Here is a 20,945-nt window from a genome sequence, read left to right on the forward strand (position 1 = left end):
TATGAAATCGATTTAAATGGTTCATACTCAAAGGATAATTCAATGTTCAACTTAAATAAGAAAACAAAGTTAGACTCAAATAAAACTTATTTATGGCATTTTCGACTTGGGCACATAAGTAAAACTCACATTGCTAAGATCCAAAAGGATGGGATCTTAGAGTCAACAGGCTCAGAGTCTTTTGATGTATGTGAATCATGTCTATGTGGCAAGATGACCAAAGCTCCTTTTACCGGTGTTGGTGAAATAGCTTCGGATCTACTAGGACTCATACATACTGATGTATGTGGACCTTTTAGAACAATGACCAGAAGCGGTGAAAGATACTTCATTACATTTACTGATGATTACAGTAGATTTGGATATGTGTATCTCATGAAACACAAATAGGAAGCATTCGATGTCTTCAAAGTTTTCCAAAATGAATGCAGAATCAACTTGGTAAAGAGATTAAAGCCATACGATCAGATCGTGGTGGTGAATATCTGAGCTATGAGTTTGATGGACATCTGAAGAATTGTGGCATAGTGTCACAACTCATTCCACCAGGAACACCTCAGCATAATGGTGTCTCGGAAAGGAGAAATCATACTCTACTTGATATGGTACGATCGATGATGAGTCAAACTTCATTTCCTCATTCATTTTGGGGTTATGCCCTTGAAACCGTAGCTCGAATTGTAAACATGGTCCCAACTAAAATGGTTAATAAGACTCCCTACGAGTTATGTCATGGAAAGGTTCCATCAATGTCTTTCTTAAGGATATGGGGTTGTGAAGCATATGTTAAAAGAGAAACTTCTGACAAGCTTGACCCTAGATCTCATAAGTGTATCTTTGTGGGATACCCAAAAGAAACCGTCGGTTATTACTTCTTTCGGAAAGAGGAAAACCGAGTGTTCATAGCTCGTAAAGCAATGTTTCTTGAAACTGACTTTATCTCGCATAAAGTAAGTGGGAGCCCCATTGACCTCAAAGAAATTCGAGAGACACAACCTTTAGTTGAGAATGCTAATCAACAAAGCATTGTTTAACCTGAAGTTATCATTCAGATGCCGGAAACCACACCAACTGTACGACGTTCCAGTAGAACTCGTCAGGAACTTGAAAATTTTGGATTTGTCATTCCTGAAGAAGAAGTCTTCTTGATGGATCAATGTGAGCCCATCAATTATAAGGCTGCTACTGCAGACCCAGAGTTTGAAAAATGGCTTGAAGCCATGAGAACTGAAATTCAATCCATGGATGACAATCAAGTATGGGACTTGGTTGACTTATCTCCTAAGAGCAGGGCTGTTGAAAGAAATTGGATCTTCAAGAAGAAGATCGACATGGATGGAAATGTACAAACTTTCAAAGCACGACTTTTTGCGAAAGGATATACTCAAATTCAAGGTGTTGACTATGAAGATACTTTCTCGTCAGTTGCTAAGATTAAATCTATTAGGATTATCATGGCCATAACTGCATATTATGACTATGAGATACGGAAAATGGATGTCAAAACCGCTTTCCTCAATGGATATCTTGAGGAAGATGTTTATATGGAACAACCTGAAGGTTTTGTCAAACCAGATGACCTAAAGAAGGTGTGTAAACTAAATAAGTCCATTTATGAATTGAAACAAACATCTAGGGCCTGGTATCATCATTTTGACGAAAACATCAAAAAGTTTGGTGTTTCAGAAAGTCCCGATGAACCATGTGTATATATCAAAGCAAGTGGGAGACATAATGTTTTTCTAATTCTATATGTTGATGACATATTACCGATCGGGAAAGATATCCCGACATTGAAGGAGACTAAGGCCTACCTTAGTAAGTCCTTCAAATGAAAGATATAGTGGATGTTGCATACATACTCGTTATTAGTGTTGGATTAATGTCTAAGTCCATAACTATAATTGGTAAGACTTGACCCCACCCGGCATGGTCCATTTGGGTTGCATGGCATCATACATTTGGATAGACTATAATGAGAGAAATAACACTTAAGGTTGGTTAATATATTATAAGTTCTAATATATTAATAAGGTTATTTAATTAGTATTGATCAAGAATTAATTTGGAATTAATTAAGTGATCAAAAGGAGACTAATTAAATATATGGGTTGATTGTGTAAATCATTCATTCTTATATATGTGGGCTTGTGATCCAAGATTAATTATGTTGGACTAAGTCCATGGGGTGACCCATGGATACTCCATGGAGGTTAAAATCCATGGAGCATAAGGAATGGGTAAAGTTATGAGTTACATGGTGTAACCCTAATAGCCACCATATAAAAGAATCCCATGGCTCAAGAAATCGTGCACTAATGTGTGAGTGTGAGGGCTAGACGATTTCAAGGAGTGTTCAAGTTTCTCTCAAGTTATTCCAAGTGTATTTGGTGTTGTGTGAACCATTTGAGGTGTCACGCTTGGGGCACTAGGCACTCAAGCTTCATGAAGACATTCTACATCAAAGAGGTATGTATTCTATCTTGTTATATTTATTATTTTGTATGCTAGATTAGGATAATACCTTGGATGTTCATAATTGTATGTATAATAGAGAAAACATAGATCCAAGGTATTTAGGGTTGCATGTACACTTAGGAGTGTTAGAATGCTCATAACCCAACAGTAGTATCAGAGACTAGGCTTGTTTTCTTGTTATACTTGCAAAAGTAGCTGAAAAATCGAGTTTGATGCATATATTCGATTGTTTTGGCTGGAATTGGACTAGGAACATTACCCTAAGATGTTTTTGGACTTATAAACTTGTTTTTGATGTGGTAATGTTCATGCTAATCCAATTTCTAAGATAATTGTCATAATTTCAAGATTTGTATTAGTTTGTATGTTCATGCTAATTTCTTGAAGATTGATGATTTGAATTATCTTGTTCTTATGAGGTTCTTAGATTAATAGAAAAGTTGTGTGAAATAGTTGTTTTCAATCCATTTTAATCTAAGAGTTGATTCCAAAGTGTGTTTTTGTAACTTGTCCTCAAGTTATATGAAAAGTCACATTTAAGAATCATAAAACTCATAAAAGTTGGCAAAGGTTACAAAATGAAGAGTCTAGTTCTAATTAAATGGTTTTATGACTCCATAACTTGTCCTCAAGTTATGGAGGTTCAAGAGTCTCTTCATTAAATTAAAAAAAAAGTGTAACCTTAATTAGTTACATATGTTACAATAAAAAAAAGTTATTTTTTTTATTAATTAGTTTAAAGTCTTCCATAACTTGTCCTCAAGTTATGGAACTTGAAGAGTTTTTTTTTTTAATTAAAACTACTTTAAACTCATAAGTTATGGAATTAATTAGTTTTGAATAGTTTCAAAACTTGCCCTCAAGTTTTGGAATTTGAAAAGTTTTCACTTATGAATACTTTAATTCCAAGTTAGCCCTTAGAATTTTAAAAGTTAAAATTCAACCCTTATACTTTATAATATTATAAGTTAATAATATTTATATATATGTATAAGAGTAAAGTCAGTCTTACCGTTAGTAGGCCTCATTCACGAAGCCGGTCTATAAGGGGGGTATAAGGTTACTGCCTATAAAATGGCAGTTTAATGGGTGTCCACTCTCACCCACCGCTTCCTTGACTGGTGGAGGGTCGTTAGCCGAACGGGTAGGACAAGGACTATAATTCTCCTTTCATTAAAAGTATTAATGATAAATACTAAGTAACTAAACTCTTATTAATACCCAATCTTAGTTACTTAGGAAAATGTGAATTTGGTGCTAACCCATGAAATTACACTTTGCACTTTGCTTAAGTCGTTAGTGGAGCGTGTGTGGTTAACCGGCACACTAACCTGGACTTAACAAGGTAGGCAAAGGGTAACTTAATATTTATCATAGTATCGGTGGAGCGTGTGTGGTTAACCGACACACTGATTAAGGGGTAAATATTAAGGGTACCAAGTATATTTGCATGGTTATTCACACCTTGTTTTGTGATCCTCGGCATCCCAGTCACAAAACCTGAAGGGCACACTCGAGATTGAAACATGCCTTTGAACAGTTCAATGAATCTCAAAGATCTAGGACTTTCAAATCCAATTAAAACCTAATAAATTATTTCATTTTTCATGGTGGAAATTGGTGAATCGTCATTCACCTACCTTCAAATATTTTATAGCTTGGATTACGGCATCCCTCTTCTAAGTTATAAAATAGTTTGTTGGGTCCTAGCCTTAATATTTCATATTGGGTGTCATATTAAGGACTTTAAATCAACTATCTTGAATATCTCCCAAAAAGATGTCTGGTCTAGACATTTATGATCTTCCCAAATCTCTTGAAACAAGCTTTCCTAAATGAAGATGATGTCCCATGGATATCATACTTCTTTCACCTCCTCCAATTATTCTCCCTAACCCACAAGTTCCAAAAAAGTTTAAGGTCACTCAAGCCCTATTGGCAAGGCAAGGTCTAGGTGTGATCACATCTTGGAGATGTAGTCACATATTGACAAGCCGGGAGAGTTGGGTGTCAAAGTCTTGAGAAAGTTGGTGGCTCAACTACTTTCTAAGTCACATAGTGAGTTCTTTTGGGAATCCTATGAAACAGACTAAGACAAGACCCTTAATGATCTTATCTATTTGCTAAGATCAACTTCCTAAAACGCTATGGACATTGACAATGATGACATTGGATATCCAGTAAAGCTCTCTCTTCCCAATGGAAAGGGAGCAGCCATTGTCAACTCGGTTGACCCAATGGTAAAGAGAGAGGCGAAGTCTGAGATAGTCCCATTATCAAGGGTCCATAGGTAACTATTGCCAAAGGAAGGGGCATTGGTTACGAAGCTGCCAAATTTACCTAAGGATGTTAAAGTCAATAAGTTTGGCTCTACTTCAGGTAAAGTCCATTGTCTAACTCTATTAAGTACATGCTGATTCTGATCGCGAAGATGGATTTCAATCGCATGGTTCGGTGATCAGAATTTTGGGCTATTACTTAAGAGTTATGATATTTATATTGCTTAGGAATAGATAACAACAAGGTTTTCATATGGATTGTAAGGATAAGTTTTTCCGCAAATTTTTAAATAAAAGAAAAAGGTTTTGATTTTATTTATTTTAAGTATCCTTACAATGGCATTTGTGAAAAGTTGTTGCTTATAAGATTCCATTGATAGCAATATTGGAAAAATGGATTTGATTCTTTCGGTTGTCGTAGTGTCTAATATTACCAAATAAGGAAAGATTCTCATCACCCAAGGTTCAATTGGACCGAAACTTGGAATCATGCAAGTTGTATAGTATGATGAATGAGAACTTTCAGCTTGGAAAATTAAGACTAATTCCTTATGTGAATAAGGAAAGGACTAAGGGATCGAGTACACATTCTTGTGCACTGGTCAAGTCCACCACAAAAGATCAAGAAGACTATTCGTCATGATTTACTTAAGTTCAGTAAATATGGTTATACTTATAAGTTTAAGTATAAGTCTGTAGCATTGGAGAAGTTTCAATGTGAGACAGAACGAATAAGAAGAATCAAAGTATGGCAGAAAGATAAAAGTTTCTCAAATCTGAAAAGATGGGAGAGTACTTTAGTATCATGTTTATGATCATCTTAATGATTAAGATACCATATCACAATTGGTCCTCTAAAGTCATCTTAGTGCATTCTTATGACTAAGAAGAGGAGTCATGAATTGTTGAAATGGTTAAATCAAAAAGATGAGTCATACTTCGTTCCAAAACAATTCTTAGAGTCATACTCCAAGATTGTAACTTGAGTGACATATCTTAAAGAGGGTTTGTTAACACTAGTCAAATGTAAGAGTAAAAGGTTATCTACTCTTGTACATTTGAAATTGGTAAGTTGTGATGTTTTGGATAAAACAGAGACCAACTTAGGCCAATTGTGTAAAGTGTTAGTCTTGATAAAGAATCCGCACTATCTCTTGAATATTTGACAAGGGAGTCTTATATGTCAAGAGGACAGTGGGAGTCTTAAAGCTCTTGAAAGTTTCAAGACTTAATCAAGAATAAAACCTAAAGTCCTTCACTAGCACACGACTTGAGGTTTATAACCTATCGTGTTGAAATTTTTGTGCCTATTCAAGTTGGCTTTGCATAGGAGTTCTGAGAGTTCTCAATTGGTTGCACAACTACTTGGAAGCAATGGCAGGCACCTGAGCTGCCAAATGGCAAGAATTTAAGATTGCACAAGTTTAATCAATATGAGTTTGGATTTGTCACTAACCTTGTCTTGTGATTATGGTTTTGACAAATTCACATGGATAAGAACACATACACTATTAAATCTAAGTGTCATAAGGTTTCTCTCCGATTCATGAAAATGATGGTGAGGAAACACTTTCACTAAGTAGATTTTAGCTAGATAGCAATTGTGATATTTGCATTCTCAAAGTCGTTAGTGGAGCGTGTGTGGTTTACCGGCACACTAACATGGACTTGTGAGAAGTGGCAAAGGTCTAAACAATTGAGACTATGATTACGGCATCCCTTTTCATAGTTCTAAAATTGTTTAGACACACATGTGAGCTATCTAAGAGAGGTGTATGATTTTGATAAAGTTTTATCAAAACAATCTAGTATCAGAAATCTGAACTTTCGTAAGAAAGTCAGCTGATTTCTGAGTACATGTCAAAGCTAGTGGGAGCATAAGTGTTATGCTAATAATCATCATGTTAGTGGGAGCATGATAATTATGACAAAGGTTGCAAGTTAGCAATGTTAATTATAGAAAACAAAAGTTTCAATTCGTGAGGTTGTAGGGGTTGAAAAAGTTGTTTTGCTATAATTAAGGGAGAGGAAATTATACTTCATTTCAATTCTAAAAGCTTAGATTGAGATTTTAATCGTATTTAATCAAGGATATATATATGAATTTCATGTTGGAATGGCTCAACATAAGGAAATTCTATATATGGGTCCATTATTTGCGTTCTAAAATTCGATTATGATTACGGCATCCCTTTTCATAATCTGAATTTTGAGAACTTGGCAAATTGAAATGGAAATATTATAGAAAAAGACTGGTTTAGTCTTTATGTGAGACATCATGAATCGTGTCCCATATGCTTCGGATATAGGATCGATTACATGTGCTATATTCATCCTTTCTAAAATTTTCCAAATGCCTGGGGCATTATGAAGGGAAAAGGTCTAGAATTGGATATGACTAAAATGATTAAGCAATTGTCGAGGACAATCTAAGGTTTACCAAAGATTGGTTGCTCAAGGACAGTTGGAAGTATAATGTTAATTCTGGAAGGACCATATTGACATAATCTGTAAGGAGGCAACTCTTGTTCAGAAGTGATAGTCAAAATGGAATATGGAAATGTTTCAAAGTTAGAAATTATTCAATCTGTGTAAGATTAGGAAACTTAATGAAAGAAGGATGTTTCCAAGGAGCTGATCTCCTTTGGAATGCTCTGTAATGATTGTTGTCAAGTCTTTCTGACTTTGTGCATAATCATTAAGAGGATCAATGCATATAAGTTTAGAATCTAACAGATTTCAGTAAATGGCATGAATTTGGAATTCTTGCATTTGCAGTAAGGATTTGGGACTGTGAAAAAAGGATCATTGGAGTGATGTTCAATTGATCTATTTTACAAAGTAAAGATCATAGACAAACATAGTATGCATACTTGGTGTATGGCATGACTAGTGTTTAGAAAACATAGTGTACATGCTTGGAGCATGGGACAACTATTGTTTTAAATTCAAGTATAAAGTTGATAAAACCGAAACAATGAATAATGAGTAATCAGTATGGTGATAAATAAAAGTGTTTATTTATATTCATAGGGTTTGATACCATATTTGATTCATTTATTCTTGTGTTTTACTTTGCATGTTTTGACTTCCAGAATAACTAAGTCGCTCTTCCTGAATGATTAAGTTATTCAAACCATCCACAGTCGGTCATATGTTGGAAGTAGATATGAATCAAGACTGTCATGGGTTGGTTTGTAGAGGTCCAAGTTGGTGGACAAAGTGGTGCTACAACACTCATGAGTGCTCATAAGTTCTGAGTATTGGATTCAACCCGCGCTCATTTGAATCACTTCATGGATTTTATCACGAGTGATCATGAGACGATAATATCTTATATTCTTCAAACCTAGAGATATGAGTTGTTACTATGAGTTGGTTATACATTGATTGCACGAAAACGCATTGGTAACTCGATGTTATAAAACGTGCCTTTGTGTATGATTCAACAAGTAGTAGAACAAGCCATATGAGTCGAAGTTTATCCATTCCTTTTACCTTCGGGATAAAAGCGATATTTGTGGGCCCCTCGATGATTTAAAGATGATACATGTGAGTGCTTGGCCAAGCCAGGCCTGATTTGATTTGTTCAATCAGTCAGTCATCATGAATCGGAAATCGGGAAACAACAAATGGACAGAGAGAATGATTGATAATCCATGTCTCAGTCCATATGATATCTAGAATGGAGGAATATATGATCCCTTATCTAATGGACAAGTCATTGATAAAGGTCAGAGTTCATCGACAAGGTCATAGTTCGACAGAAGCTTTTGAGAGCTACGATTGCTGATCGGTTCCTGAAGTCATACGCAATAATAGTTTTAGACTTATCCAAGTGGGAGACTGTTGGATTAATGTCTAAGTCCATAACTATAATTGGTAAGACTTGACCCGACCCGGCATGGTCCATTTGGGTTGCATGGCATCATGCATTTGGATAGACTATAATGAGAGAAATAACACTTAAGGTTGGTTAATATATTATAAGTTCTAATATATTAATAAGGTTATTTAATTAGTATTGATCAAGAATTAATTTGGAATTAATTAAGTGATCAAAAGGAGACTAATTAAATATATGGGTTGATTGTGTAAATCATTCATTCTTATATATGTGGGCTTGTGATCCAAGATTCCTTATGTTGGACTAAGTCCATGGGGTGACCCATGGATACTCCATGGAGGTTAAAATCCATGGAGCATAAGGAATGGGTAAAGTTATGAGTTACATGGTGTAACCCTAATAGCCACCATATAAAAGAATCCCATGGCTCAAGAAATCGTGCACTAATGTGTGAGTGTGAGGGCTAGACGATTTCAAGGAGTGTTCAAGTTTCTCTCAAGTTATTCCAAGTGTATTTGGTGTTGTGTGAACCATTTGAGGTGTCACACTTGGGGCACTAGGCACTCAAGCTTCATGAAGACATTCTACATCAAAGAGGTATGTATTCTATCTTGTTATATTTATTATTTTGTATGCTAGATTAGGATAATACCTTGGATGTTCATAATTTTATGTATAATAGAGAAAACATAGATCCAAGGTATTTAGGGTTGCATGTACACTTAGGAGTGTTAGAATGCTCATAACCCAACAATTAGGATGTATAGAGATAGATCCCAAAGACTCATTGGTTTGAATCAGAGTACATACATTGACAAAATCTTAAATCATTTTTCAATGGATAACTCGAAACGAGGAATTATTCCCGTACTGCCTGGTACCATTCTTTCTAAGGCTGAGAACCCTAGTACTGAAGATGATATTAAAAGAATGAAACACATACCTTATGCTTCAGCAATAGGTTCGATTATATATGCTATGACATGTACAAGGCCGGATGTAGCTTATGCTATTAGTATAACTAGTAGATATCAATATAATCCTGGCGAAAAGCATTGGGTGGCTGTTAAAAACATACTTAAGTACTTAAGAAGAACTAAAGATATGTTTCTGGTATATGGAGGAGTTGAAGAAGAGCTCACTATAAGATGTTACACTAATGCTGGTTTCAACACTGATCGAGATAACTCACGATCACAGTCGAGATATGTGCTCACACTTAATGGATGAGCCATTGCCTGGAAGAGTTCAAAGCAAGAAGTGGTTACACTCTCTACAACAGAATCAGAGTACATAACTGCGTATGGAGCGGCTCAAGAAGTTGATTGGATGAAGAAATTCATCGGTGATCTGGGTGTTGTTCCAAGCATCAAAAGTGCCATTGAGATGCTTTGTGACAACACTGGTGCCATCGCTATCGCAAGAGACCCGATGGTTACCAACAAGACTAGACACATTCAACGAAAATTCAATTTCATTCGTCAGGAATTAGAATTGGGAAATGTACGCATTGAAAAGATTCATACAGATGATAATCTAGCAGATCCGTTCACAAAGGCTCTACCTCAAAGCAAGTTTGAGAGTCATACAAAAGGAATCAGTCTCCGATTAGCTAGTGATTGGATTTAAATCTGTACTTGACTAATATCTGGATATTCAGAACTATGTAGCAATGATATGTAATCTTCTCTGAATATGAGACGTGAATTTTGTGTTGAATATTATTGTGTTCTATATTAGCATGTTATTCAATCCTTGAATAATGTAATTATTCAAAATTTGTCCATAGTCAGTCACTGTTGCAGGAGCAGCTGTGAATTAAGACTAATATGAATCGGCTTGGTTGATTTCAAGAGGTGAAATAGCAAAGTGACCAAATTTATATGTACTTGTTTGAGACCAACTATTGGATATGACCCGCATCAAGCTTCATGGATCGATATCATATGTGAATCTTGATCACAGGTAAATATATTTATGTCTTTCGACCTGAGATGTATATTGGAGAACTCGAGTATGTGGATTGTTATACTTTGACATGGTTAAACAATGTTCGTAACCGTGCAGTTATAAAAGCCTTCATTGGGTAGAGCATGAATTATATGAGAGTGTGTATGTAGTCAAGTTGGGATTTGTTCCTCTTATGTGTTGAGAGTTAGACATCTAAGGCGCCTTTCTTAAAAGTTGGATGGAAAATGAGAATGATCACGTTCCATGTCTCATATCCAACATGATGTCTGTAACAAAGAGAATATTGATACACTTACCTTATACTTCAATTGTAGCTAGTGAGCTCCTGGAATTGGATGTTGATTGATGGCACCCATTCGTGTGTTATTAGGGGCAGCTGCCCTTTGCTAGATTTCAGCTACTGTCTATATCAGTCTTTAATTGAATCTTGTGCAAGTGGGAGATTGTTAGATCTATATACCCAAGAATCATTATTGAGTGACATTGCTAATAATATATGATCCTATAGGGTCACACCTTAATCAAGTTGGTACTTATTGAATATTTATTATATATATTTGATATTAATAAATATATTCAACTCTTGTATTTAATTATAGAAAATTTATTGTTCTATGAAAACAATATTGTAAGAAGTAGAAAAAGTCTTTATATGATAAGGTATCATAAAATAAGTCATGTACAAAGTTTTGGACACTTTGGTTAACCATGATTAAATCAAAGTCTTACTCTACCATGGTTAAAAGACTAGTAGACAATTTTTGTCCTCTTTAGGAGGCATGGGCCGAAACTTTTAGAAGCATGGAGGTTGCTTGTCAACCTCCATCATTTTGTTCCCATACCTCTACTTTATAGCCCATACTTTTGAATATAATATTCAAAAGGCCATGCTTGGATGGGGTTATACATAGAAGGGTCTTTACATGGAGAGGACACAAGTTTTTTGGTCTAAAAACTTCTTTTCTCTTTCTCTCGAAACCGTGAGCTAGTAAGAGCTTGAAGCTCTTTCATCTTTTGAAGACATTACTTGCTTTTGATGTTCATTTTGTGTCTTTCTTTAGTGCTTAATTTATTAAGCACTTAAGGCTCAAAGAACAAAGTTGTACAAGAAGAAATCTAGCAGTTTTGGTACCTTATTCTTGTTGGTGGATTACTTGTAGAGAAGATCAAGCTCCTTGAGCTACAAAGGTTGTATTTTCTAAGCACCCTATGGTTGTTATAATATCATTCTAACCTCTTTAAAAGGATCCTTGATGGTTTGTTTTGTTGTTACACTCGAAATTTATAAGAAATTGTTTTAAAGCTTCCGTTGCCGGGTTTTTTGAAAAACAATTTATTTGAAGCAACAAAACCCTTCACTTAACGAACTGACCATATGATTCAGGAAGAGAAAGAAGAACCAAATCAATGGCTTGCTCCTTTGGGAATATGACACCCATCCTTTCCAATTTGTCAATGTACGACTTCATTTTCAGAATGTGCGCACACAAAAATTTCCATCTTCGAGTTTACATGCTAATAGGGCTTGAGTAGTTTCAACTCGAAGAAAACGTGACATTAGGAGAGTTATATAAGGAGGAGATGGAAGAATTGAAGAAGCATGATGGCTAGTTCCACCATTCCCCGAAGAAGAGAAAACTTTTTCACCTTTATCAGAATGTGGAAGATCATCTTCAGAAGAATGAGGAAACACATTTCCAGGAGAACGAGGACGACCATCATTGTCTTTATTTGACATCTAAAATTTAGGAGAAGAGAAAATTCAAGTTAGTTGATTATAATCCTTAATTATTAACCCAAAATTTAAATTAAGGCTAGGATCCATATTTTTGATTCGACCATTGAATCTTATCAATGACATTTTTAATCTCGATTATGCTCTTACCAATTGTGACTGGGATGCCGAGGATCTCAATTAAGATGTGAATAACCATGCAAACCCGCTCAAACACCCTCGATCGATTTATAATATCTCATTGATGTGTCAGTTAACCACACACGCTCCATCAACAATCGTAAACACGAGTTGTTTCATCATTTCACCTTTATAGTCCCAAATTAGTGTGTCGGTTAACCACACACACTTCACTAACGACTTATAAGGAAACGAAGTGCGTTTTCATGGATTAGCATACAATTTCAAATTTTTCCTAAAATAATTAGAGTGAGATTTATAAAAGGTTTAGTTACTTTGTAGTATCATACTTTTAGATGTTATTTCCTATCAAACCCATTCGGCTAACGACCTTCCACCATACAGGGAAGCGGTGGGTGAGAGTGAACACCCATTCAACAGTCATTTTATAGGTCGTTATCCTTATACTCCCCCTAGAGTATGGCTTCATGAATAAGGCCTACTATTGATTTGACTGACTTGTCTTATACATATAATATATTAAACCTTTAATCATATATAATATAAGGTATATTTTAAATCTTTTCAAAATATGAGGTTTAAATATTAATTATCTAAATTATCATATAATTAATTAATAAATTTAAACATATAATGAATTTATAATTATCTTTTAATTACATTACAATTAAATTAATTATTAAATTCATAAGGGATAATTCAATTTAATATAATTAATTAAATATTATCAAATAAGGATATCTCCTAATATTTAGGGTTTTATGGATTATCACACAAGACATTCAAAATTTGGAATCTAACAAAATTAATACTGGATAATTACCAAAAATAACACCATAAATTAGATTAGGAAGATAATTACCGAAAATCTAGAAAGGCTGTGCTCACGTCGTGAGAGCTATAGCTCACGTCGTGAGATCAGTGTATTTGCGAAAAATTTGTTTAGTTCAATTCAACTCATGTGCAATAAATGTTTGATAAATCTAGGCTCTGATACCACTGATGAGTTTTATAGGAAACAAAATTTGTAAAATGCGGAAAACAATTAACATTTAATAGAGTACATGCATCCTATATAAGATCTATGTCATACACCTTGATAGCAACATACAATGAATAACTAAATTTGCATAACCCTAGTATAGATCGAAATCATGGGATTAGGGTTACATACCTTTGGTTTGTTGTTGTAAACAAATCACTTCAATCTCTTTATAGTGTAGATCTTGGAAAGCTTAGCACCAAAAGGATGATGCCTCTAATCGCTCACACCCAAACCCTAGAACTAGAAGACAAGAGGAGAGAGGAGAGAGGAGAGATGATATTTTCGGCTATAGTATCCTCTAAGGAAGAGTGTGAACGAGAGTTGATGGGTCCTATTTATAGTTTAGGTAACTTAAGGACAAAACAAGATTTGAATAATTAAATAATAGATTTAATCTGAATTCAAATCATTTCCTTATTTACTATCAGGAGGCTTCTCGAAACCCTACAAATGCTCCCAAAACTATCCACGTTGATGGTAGGTTCTAGAATTGTCATTCCTTGCTCAATTATGAACAATTACAATTAAAACCTTGGACGTTTAATTAATTCCAATTAATCACGAATCAATTCCAGATTAATTCTGATGAATAATTAATTATTTCTAATTGATTTCATATTAATTTATTAATCATATAAATTAACAAATAAATTTTTTATTTCCAATTAATATATTAATCATATAATATATTAATAAATCATTTCCTCATAATTTCCAATTAGTTTATCAATCATATAATAATCTAATAAATTATCCTCTCTCTCTATAAATGTCATTCTATTCAAGTTCTAGTTATGAGGGCAACCTAAAAAGGACTTTGCTTATAATTATAAGAAAATACCAATTTTGTTACTAGCTTAAACACCTTATTCAACAATATGGGATGGTGAAGTAATGGTCATTGGAGATTTTAATGAAGTCAAAGTTGAATCTGAAAGGTTTGGATCTGATTTAATTGTTGCTGGTGCTCAGTTTTTTTTATGATTTCATTTCAGGTACAAATCTTTATGATGTTCGGTTAAGTGGATATTCTTTTACGTGGTCTCATAGACCGAGTAATAAGATGAGTAAACTTGATCATTTCTTGATTTCAATGGGATTTCTTGATATATTTCCTAACATTGCAAGTAATATTTTATAGAGGCATCTATCTGATCATCGTCCTATTCTCTAGGGGGAGTTGATATTTGATTATAGTCCTAATCCATTAAGGTTGTGTCATTCTTGGTTCCTTCTGACTGATTTTGATGAGGTGGTGCAAGGTTCTTGGGCGAATGATGGAGTGAGTGATATGAATGCTATTATTTGTTTAAAAAATTGCAAGCTCTTAAAAATAGTATTAAGATTTGGAGTACGCAATCTTGTCTTAATCGTATAACTAAGAATGTGGAAATTAAAGATGCTCTTTCTAAATGGGATCGTTATTGGATGAGGGTCAAGGAGGTCCGAAGTTAGTTTATTCAAGATCTTCTTTGTTAAAATATTTACTTAAAAATGAGCATTTTGAATATGTTGATTGAGCCCAAAAAGATAAGGTTCAATGGTCTCGACTGAAGGAGATGAAAAATACAAGTTTTTTTTCTTCATAGTATTATTAATAAAAAGCAAAGTCAGATGGCGCGATGGCGATTAGAGGTGTCTTTTTCTAATGGGGATTGGATTGATGACTCGATGCAAGTTAAAAACGAGTTCTTTTGCACTTTGCTAATCAATTTTCTGCTCATATGCATTCTCAGCTTCTTTTGTCTTTAGATTTCCCTTCTCGGTTATCTTTGGAGCAGTGTGATATGCTTGAAGATGATGTGTTGGTGGAAGAATTGTAAAATGATGTGTGGGATTGTGGGGCGGATAAATCGTCGGGACCGAATGGCTTTACTTTTGACTTTTTCTGTAATGTTCTTGGTGTTGTCCATGAGTTTTTCGATCTGGTTAGTTCCTAGAGGTTGTATTTAGTCGTTTATTGCTTTAATTCTGAAGGTAGTTGATGCGAAATTTGTTAAGGATTTTCTCCCTATTTGTCTGATTGAATGTCAGTATAAAACTGTAGCTAAGATTTCAGTTAATCGATTGAGCATTGTAGTTGGGGATTTAGTGAGTGTGCATCAGTTAGCTTTTTTTACAGGACGTCAAATTTTAAACGGTCCTATGATTCTGAATGAAGTTGTTTCTTGGTGTAAATATAAGAAAAAAAGGCGAAAATTTTCTAAATTAATTTTGAGAAGGCATATTCAGTTAGATGTGATTTTCTTGACGATATTCTTGATAGGTTCGGTCTTGGGAGTAGGTGGAGTGGTTGATTAAGGGTTGTTTTATTTCTTCCATGGGTTCGGTGTTGGTTAATGGCAGTCCCGGTGAATTTCAATTTCATAAAAGGTTGCGTCAAGAAGATCCTCTTTTGCCTTTTCTTTTTATTTTGGTGATGGAGTCCTTGCATATTGCGTTTTCTCGCGCTATGGATTGTGGTTTTTTCTTGGGCCTTGATATCAACTCCAATATGAAGCTCTAACATCTTTTTTATGCGGATGATGCAGTTTTCATAGGAGAATGGAAAGATTCTAATTTTACTATTATTCTTAGTATTTTGTAGTGTTTTTACTTGGCTTCCGGATTGAAAATTAATGTTTAGAAGTCTCGTTTGCTGGGAGTTAGTGTTCCATTTGAAGAAATGGAGATGGTTGCTTCGGTTATTGGGTGTGCGATATGAAAACACCTTTTATGTATTTGGGGTCTATGGTGGGAGGATCGATGTCTAGGTTAAACTCTTGGTCTGAGGATGTTCAAAAAGTTGTTATGAGAATGTCTAAATGGAAGACTAAAACTCTTTCAATTGGAGGGCGTTTAACTTTGCTTAAGTTGGTTTTAGGTGCTTTGCTTTCGTATTTTATGTCGATTTCAAAGTTTCGGTTGTAATTCTTTCTAAGTTGGAGTCCCTGAGGAATGTGTTTTTTCAAGGCGTGGAGAAAGATGAAAAGAAAATGTCGTGGATCTCGTGGGATAAGGTGTTGGCTGCTAAAGCCAATGGTGGTTTGGGTGTTGGAACATTTTTTGCTGTCAATAGAGGTTTTCTCTCCAAATGGATTTGGCATTTTCTTACTAATTTGGATTCCATGTGGGCTCAAGTTGTGAAGGCGATTTATGGGAATTATGGTATTTTATTGTCGATTAGTCATGCTAGCCGTGCTTCAGTTTGGTTAGATATTATTAATGTTATTTGTAATCTCCCTACCTAATAAAACACTCTCCTAAATGCCACATGCCCATCTATTACCACGACATAATGACACGTGTCATTCATCCATTATTCTACAATCTTCTTTTCCCGCCCATATAATCACAACAGCCGTTCACATTCAAAACCCTACATATAAGCATAAATTTTTTTTATCGGTGGAGTTAACATGCATAAAAATAGGAACAAAATATTCAGAAATTAAATATGCAGAATTAGTTATCTTATCTTATTTATATCCTAATTCAAATCCATTCAAATTATTTCTCTGTATATAATCAATCAATATCAATATCAATATCAATCAATATAAAAATAAAATTGATACTGATTCCTGATTTATAGGCTAAATTTTATACGTTTATATCATCAAGTATCATCAATATCATCATCTTAATATTAACCCTTTTCCACAGAATTCGACAGCCTTTCACTTTCATTCACAAAATTCCAAAATCATCAGGTTAGCGTATCATCATCAGTTATCAGTTTTCATTCTTTTTTTTTAATTTGAATTCCTTCTTCTTCTACTTCTTCTACAATCCGATTCTTACATGTATGAATAGAACCCATCAGTTGACTTTTTACATTCTGTCGATTTTCTATATCAAAAACAAAAGAAAAAATGATGAACAATTTGAACCATCATCATTTAACAATTTTCATTATGTTTTTTTATTTAATTTCTTTCTTCTTCTCCTTCTTTTGCAATCCGATTCTTACATGTATGAATAGAACCCATCAGTTGACTTATTCTACTTTGTCAATATTCTATATTCTATATCAAAAACAAAAGAAAAGACCATGAACATATTTAATCATCATCAGTTAACAGTATTCATTCTGTTTTTTTTATTTTATTTCTTTCTTCTTCTCCTTCTTTTGCAATCCGATTCTTACATGTATGAATAGAACCCATCAGTTGACTTTTTCTACTTTGTCAATATTCTATATTCTAAATCAAAAACAAAAGAAAAAAGGATGAACATATTTAATCATCATCAGTTAAGTTTTCATTCTGTTTTTTTTTTATTTCTTTCTTCTTCTCCTTTTTATACAATTCGATTCTTATAATAATTATGTTACAACCATTAAAACAATGAACTTCCCATGTAATAGCATTCTAAAAATTCAATTTTTTCAATTATAGCATCATAAATTTCAATTATGTGAATTTTATAACAAAGATTTTTGTTTTTTCAATCTTTTACTAAAATAGCAATGTAATATTATTTATTGTCTTATTGTCTTATTATCATATTGTATTATCATACTTTTCTTTTCTAACAGTTTTATAACATAAACTTTATTTTTCATTTAATTTACTGAAAATGCAATTTCGTCCTTTCATAAATATAAAATGTCATAATTGTCATTTTATGTTTTAAAGAAATAATGGTAGTTTTTTATTTACAATTTAGTATATATGGTATGAAATTCAACTATTTTATTAATTTTTCTTTCTTCTACTTTTTTTTGCAGAAAAATGGCAGCATCAAATCTTACCTTGATACCTGATGTGGATGTAACCAGGGATGACTTGACTTTCAAGCTTCGTGTCATACACCTTTGGCATCAAATGTGTTTCAACAAAAAAAATGAAATTTGGTCAATTGAAATGATCTTAATTGATGAACATGTACCTTACAAAAGTTAATTTTATATATTTGTTACACATATTTCGTTATTTTTAATTACTTTTAAAGTTTTTGTTGTTGTATTAAATATTTTTAGGGGAACAAAATCCAAGCAACGGTCTCCAAAAGAAACATATATCGATTCAAAAATATAGTAAAGGAAGGCATGGCATTTTACATCAAAGGTCCAAACTTTGCAACACTGAAGATAGGTGGTTTTAAGTTAACTCCTCAAGATCAGAAACTCACATTCGTCCAAGAAACCGTTGTTACAGAGTGTAACGATTTTTCTGGATATGAGTTTTGGTTTTCATTTGTTGATTATCAAAACATTTTATCATTCGCCCATCCTCAAGATACATATGTTGGTTAGTACATATCATTATCTGTTTAAATATAATACTATGTTTTCCAATTCCCAACATAACTTTCATTTGCCTTTTTTTGTTTTATAGATGTTATGTGTTTAGTTGTCGCACTTGCTGAGATACAACGAGATCATCCAGATAAATCAAAACACAAGCTCAACATCAACATCCAAGATGCAAAGTTGCTTTTCTTATATTTTTACATTTTTTATTATGTTAATATATCATTTTTTGATAAATAATTTACTTTTTGGAGGCTTGCAACTTCGTGTCTATTTGTGGGGCGATTATGCGTACAAGATGCAAGTGTATATACATAACAATCCACATAATCGTCGTATCGTGATTATTCTTCAATTTGGTCAGATTAACATTTTTAGAGGTATATTGATTATTTTATTAGTGTTTTTAATATTTATGTTATCATCATTAAATTAATCTTTATATATTTTCTTTATAGATCGTCCAAGTGTAAACACATACTTTACCTCTCCCCAAGTGGTTCATTAACTCTGACATAGATGAAATTATTCATTTTAACAAAAGGTAATTTATGTTTTATTGTGTTTATTATACAATTATACTTTACGTGACTAATATATTATTTTGTATACCTAACAGTTTGGATGGAGATGATGGTCCAGATTCATCTACAAATACATTTCCAGTTATTCCATCCAATCAACTTTCTGAATATGATGATTTCATGGTAAAAAATAAGTTGAATGCTATCGCTGAGGTTTGGGAACCCGTTGAGGTATTTGATGTCTTATTGTTTGTTTCAATCTAAATTGTTGGTTTTAAATTTCTTGATTGTGTGCTTGTGCTTTTTTATGTTTGTGTTATGTATGTTTATTTAAAGTACATATCTTTTATTTGTAGAAATGTGATTTCGTTATAGTGGGCACTATAAAGGGAATTTTACAGAATAAAAAATGGTATTATCAAGCATGTACCAATTGTTTTGGGAAAGCACTTCCATCAGATGAAAGTGATGCTCATCAAACCAAATCTTATGTATGTCATAATGGAAATTGCACAAAAGATACCACTTCGGTTGTTCCAAGGTTGTTAGTTTACAATTGAATCATAATTAACTATATAATAATCCATGTTTATCATAAATTTAATATTGTTTTTGATTTTATTCTTTTTATAGGTTTATGATTCCTATACGTGTGCAAGATAATACTGGAACTCTAACCCTAACCATGAATGAGAGAGATGGAAAGTATCTGTTGAAGCAATCAACAAAAGAGTTGGTTAAAAAAACGATCGATGTTACTTTCGCTTTTTTAATGATAATCAAAAAAATATTCTTATATACAATCACTTTAAACAATTATTATTATTATTTTTAATTGCATCGTGGAGACAGTCTTGATTTCTATCCGGGTGAAATAAATGCATTGAAAGGTTTGAAATTGGCCTTTAAAATTTCAGTTACAAATTTCAATGTGTCCAAAAAAGCAACTAGTATGGTATTGCTAGAATCAGTGACAATGCGAGTATAATAGAACAACTTCAAAATAAGTTGAACGATTCACAGGTTATTATATTACTTATTTTTGGTTGTTTTTTATTTATATATTCTTTTACTTTTTAGTACATTATTTTATTGTTAATTGTTAATTTTTTGTAATATACAACCTTCTAACTCACAATCGTTAGATTTTGGTTCAACCGATTTGCAATCTCAAGATATCAAAAATTTAAAGGTTAATTACATATTAAAATTTTCACATATTCGCTAATAAACTATTCCATTTTTTAAATAATTATATTATATGATTAAATTTTTTTAGGATGCAATTTCTGGAACGGACGATAACATTACTCCTTCCACTCTCGACAAAAACGAGACAACAAGCCCGATGAAGAGTTTAATCACAACACTGATCTTAAAGAGAAATCTGGAAGAAGTTTTTGATTTAGAGTCGAATGATCACTTATCATCATAAAAAACTCCAAAAATATCTCCAGATAGTTCAGGAAAACAGTTGTTGAAGGTAAAGTTGGAGAAAAATGATTGATTTATCTTTTGGTGGGGAATTGAATTGGTATTCCATTTTGCATTTACATTAACAATTACTTCTTTTAATTTTTTCATTCTGGTTTTTTCACATTGTGGTTTTTCATTGTTCAAACATTTGTTTCCTTTGAATTCTTATTATTTTTAAAATGGTTGTTTCATGCTACATTCATAAAATTATCC

General features: G+C 33.2%; 1 protein-coding gene across 1 annotated transcript; it reads left to right on the top strand.

Moving 5' to 3' along the window:
- Positions 1-16,471: 16,471 nt before the first annotated feature.
- LOC145127683 (uncharacterized) lies at positions 16,472-20,691 on the top strand. The gene is made up of 9 exons (XM_079062832.1): positions 16,472-16,643; positions 17,945-17,948; positions 18,208-18,364; positions 18,460-18,730; positions 18,818-18,911; positions 19,352-19,487; positions 19,613-19,797; positions 19,890-19,992; positions 20,536-20,691. Exons 1-9 carry the CDS (start codon positions 16,472-16,474, stop codon positions 20,689-20,691), a joined length of 1,278 nt encoding a protein of 425 aa, XP_078918958.1.
- Positions 20,692-20,945: the final 254 nt, after the last annotated feature.

This window comes from Lactuca virosa, chromosome 7, assembly GCF_052849685.1.
Source record: "Lactuca virosa cultivar CGN04683 chromosome 7, Lactuca_virosa_CGN04683_v6, whole genome shotgun sequence".
NCBI lineage: Eukaryota > Viridiplantae > Streptophyta > Magnoliopsida > Asterales > Asteraceae > Lactuca > Lactuca virosa.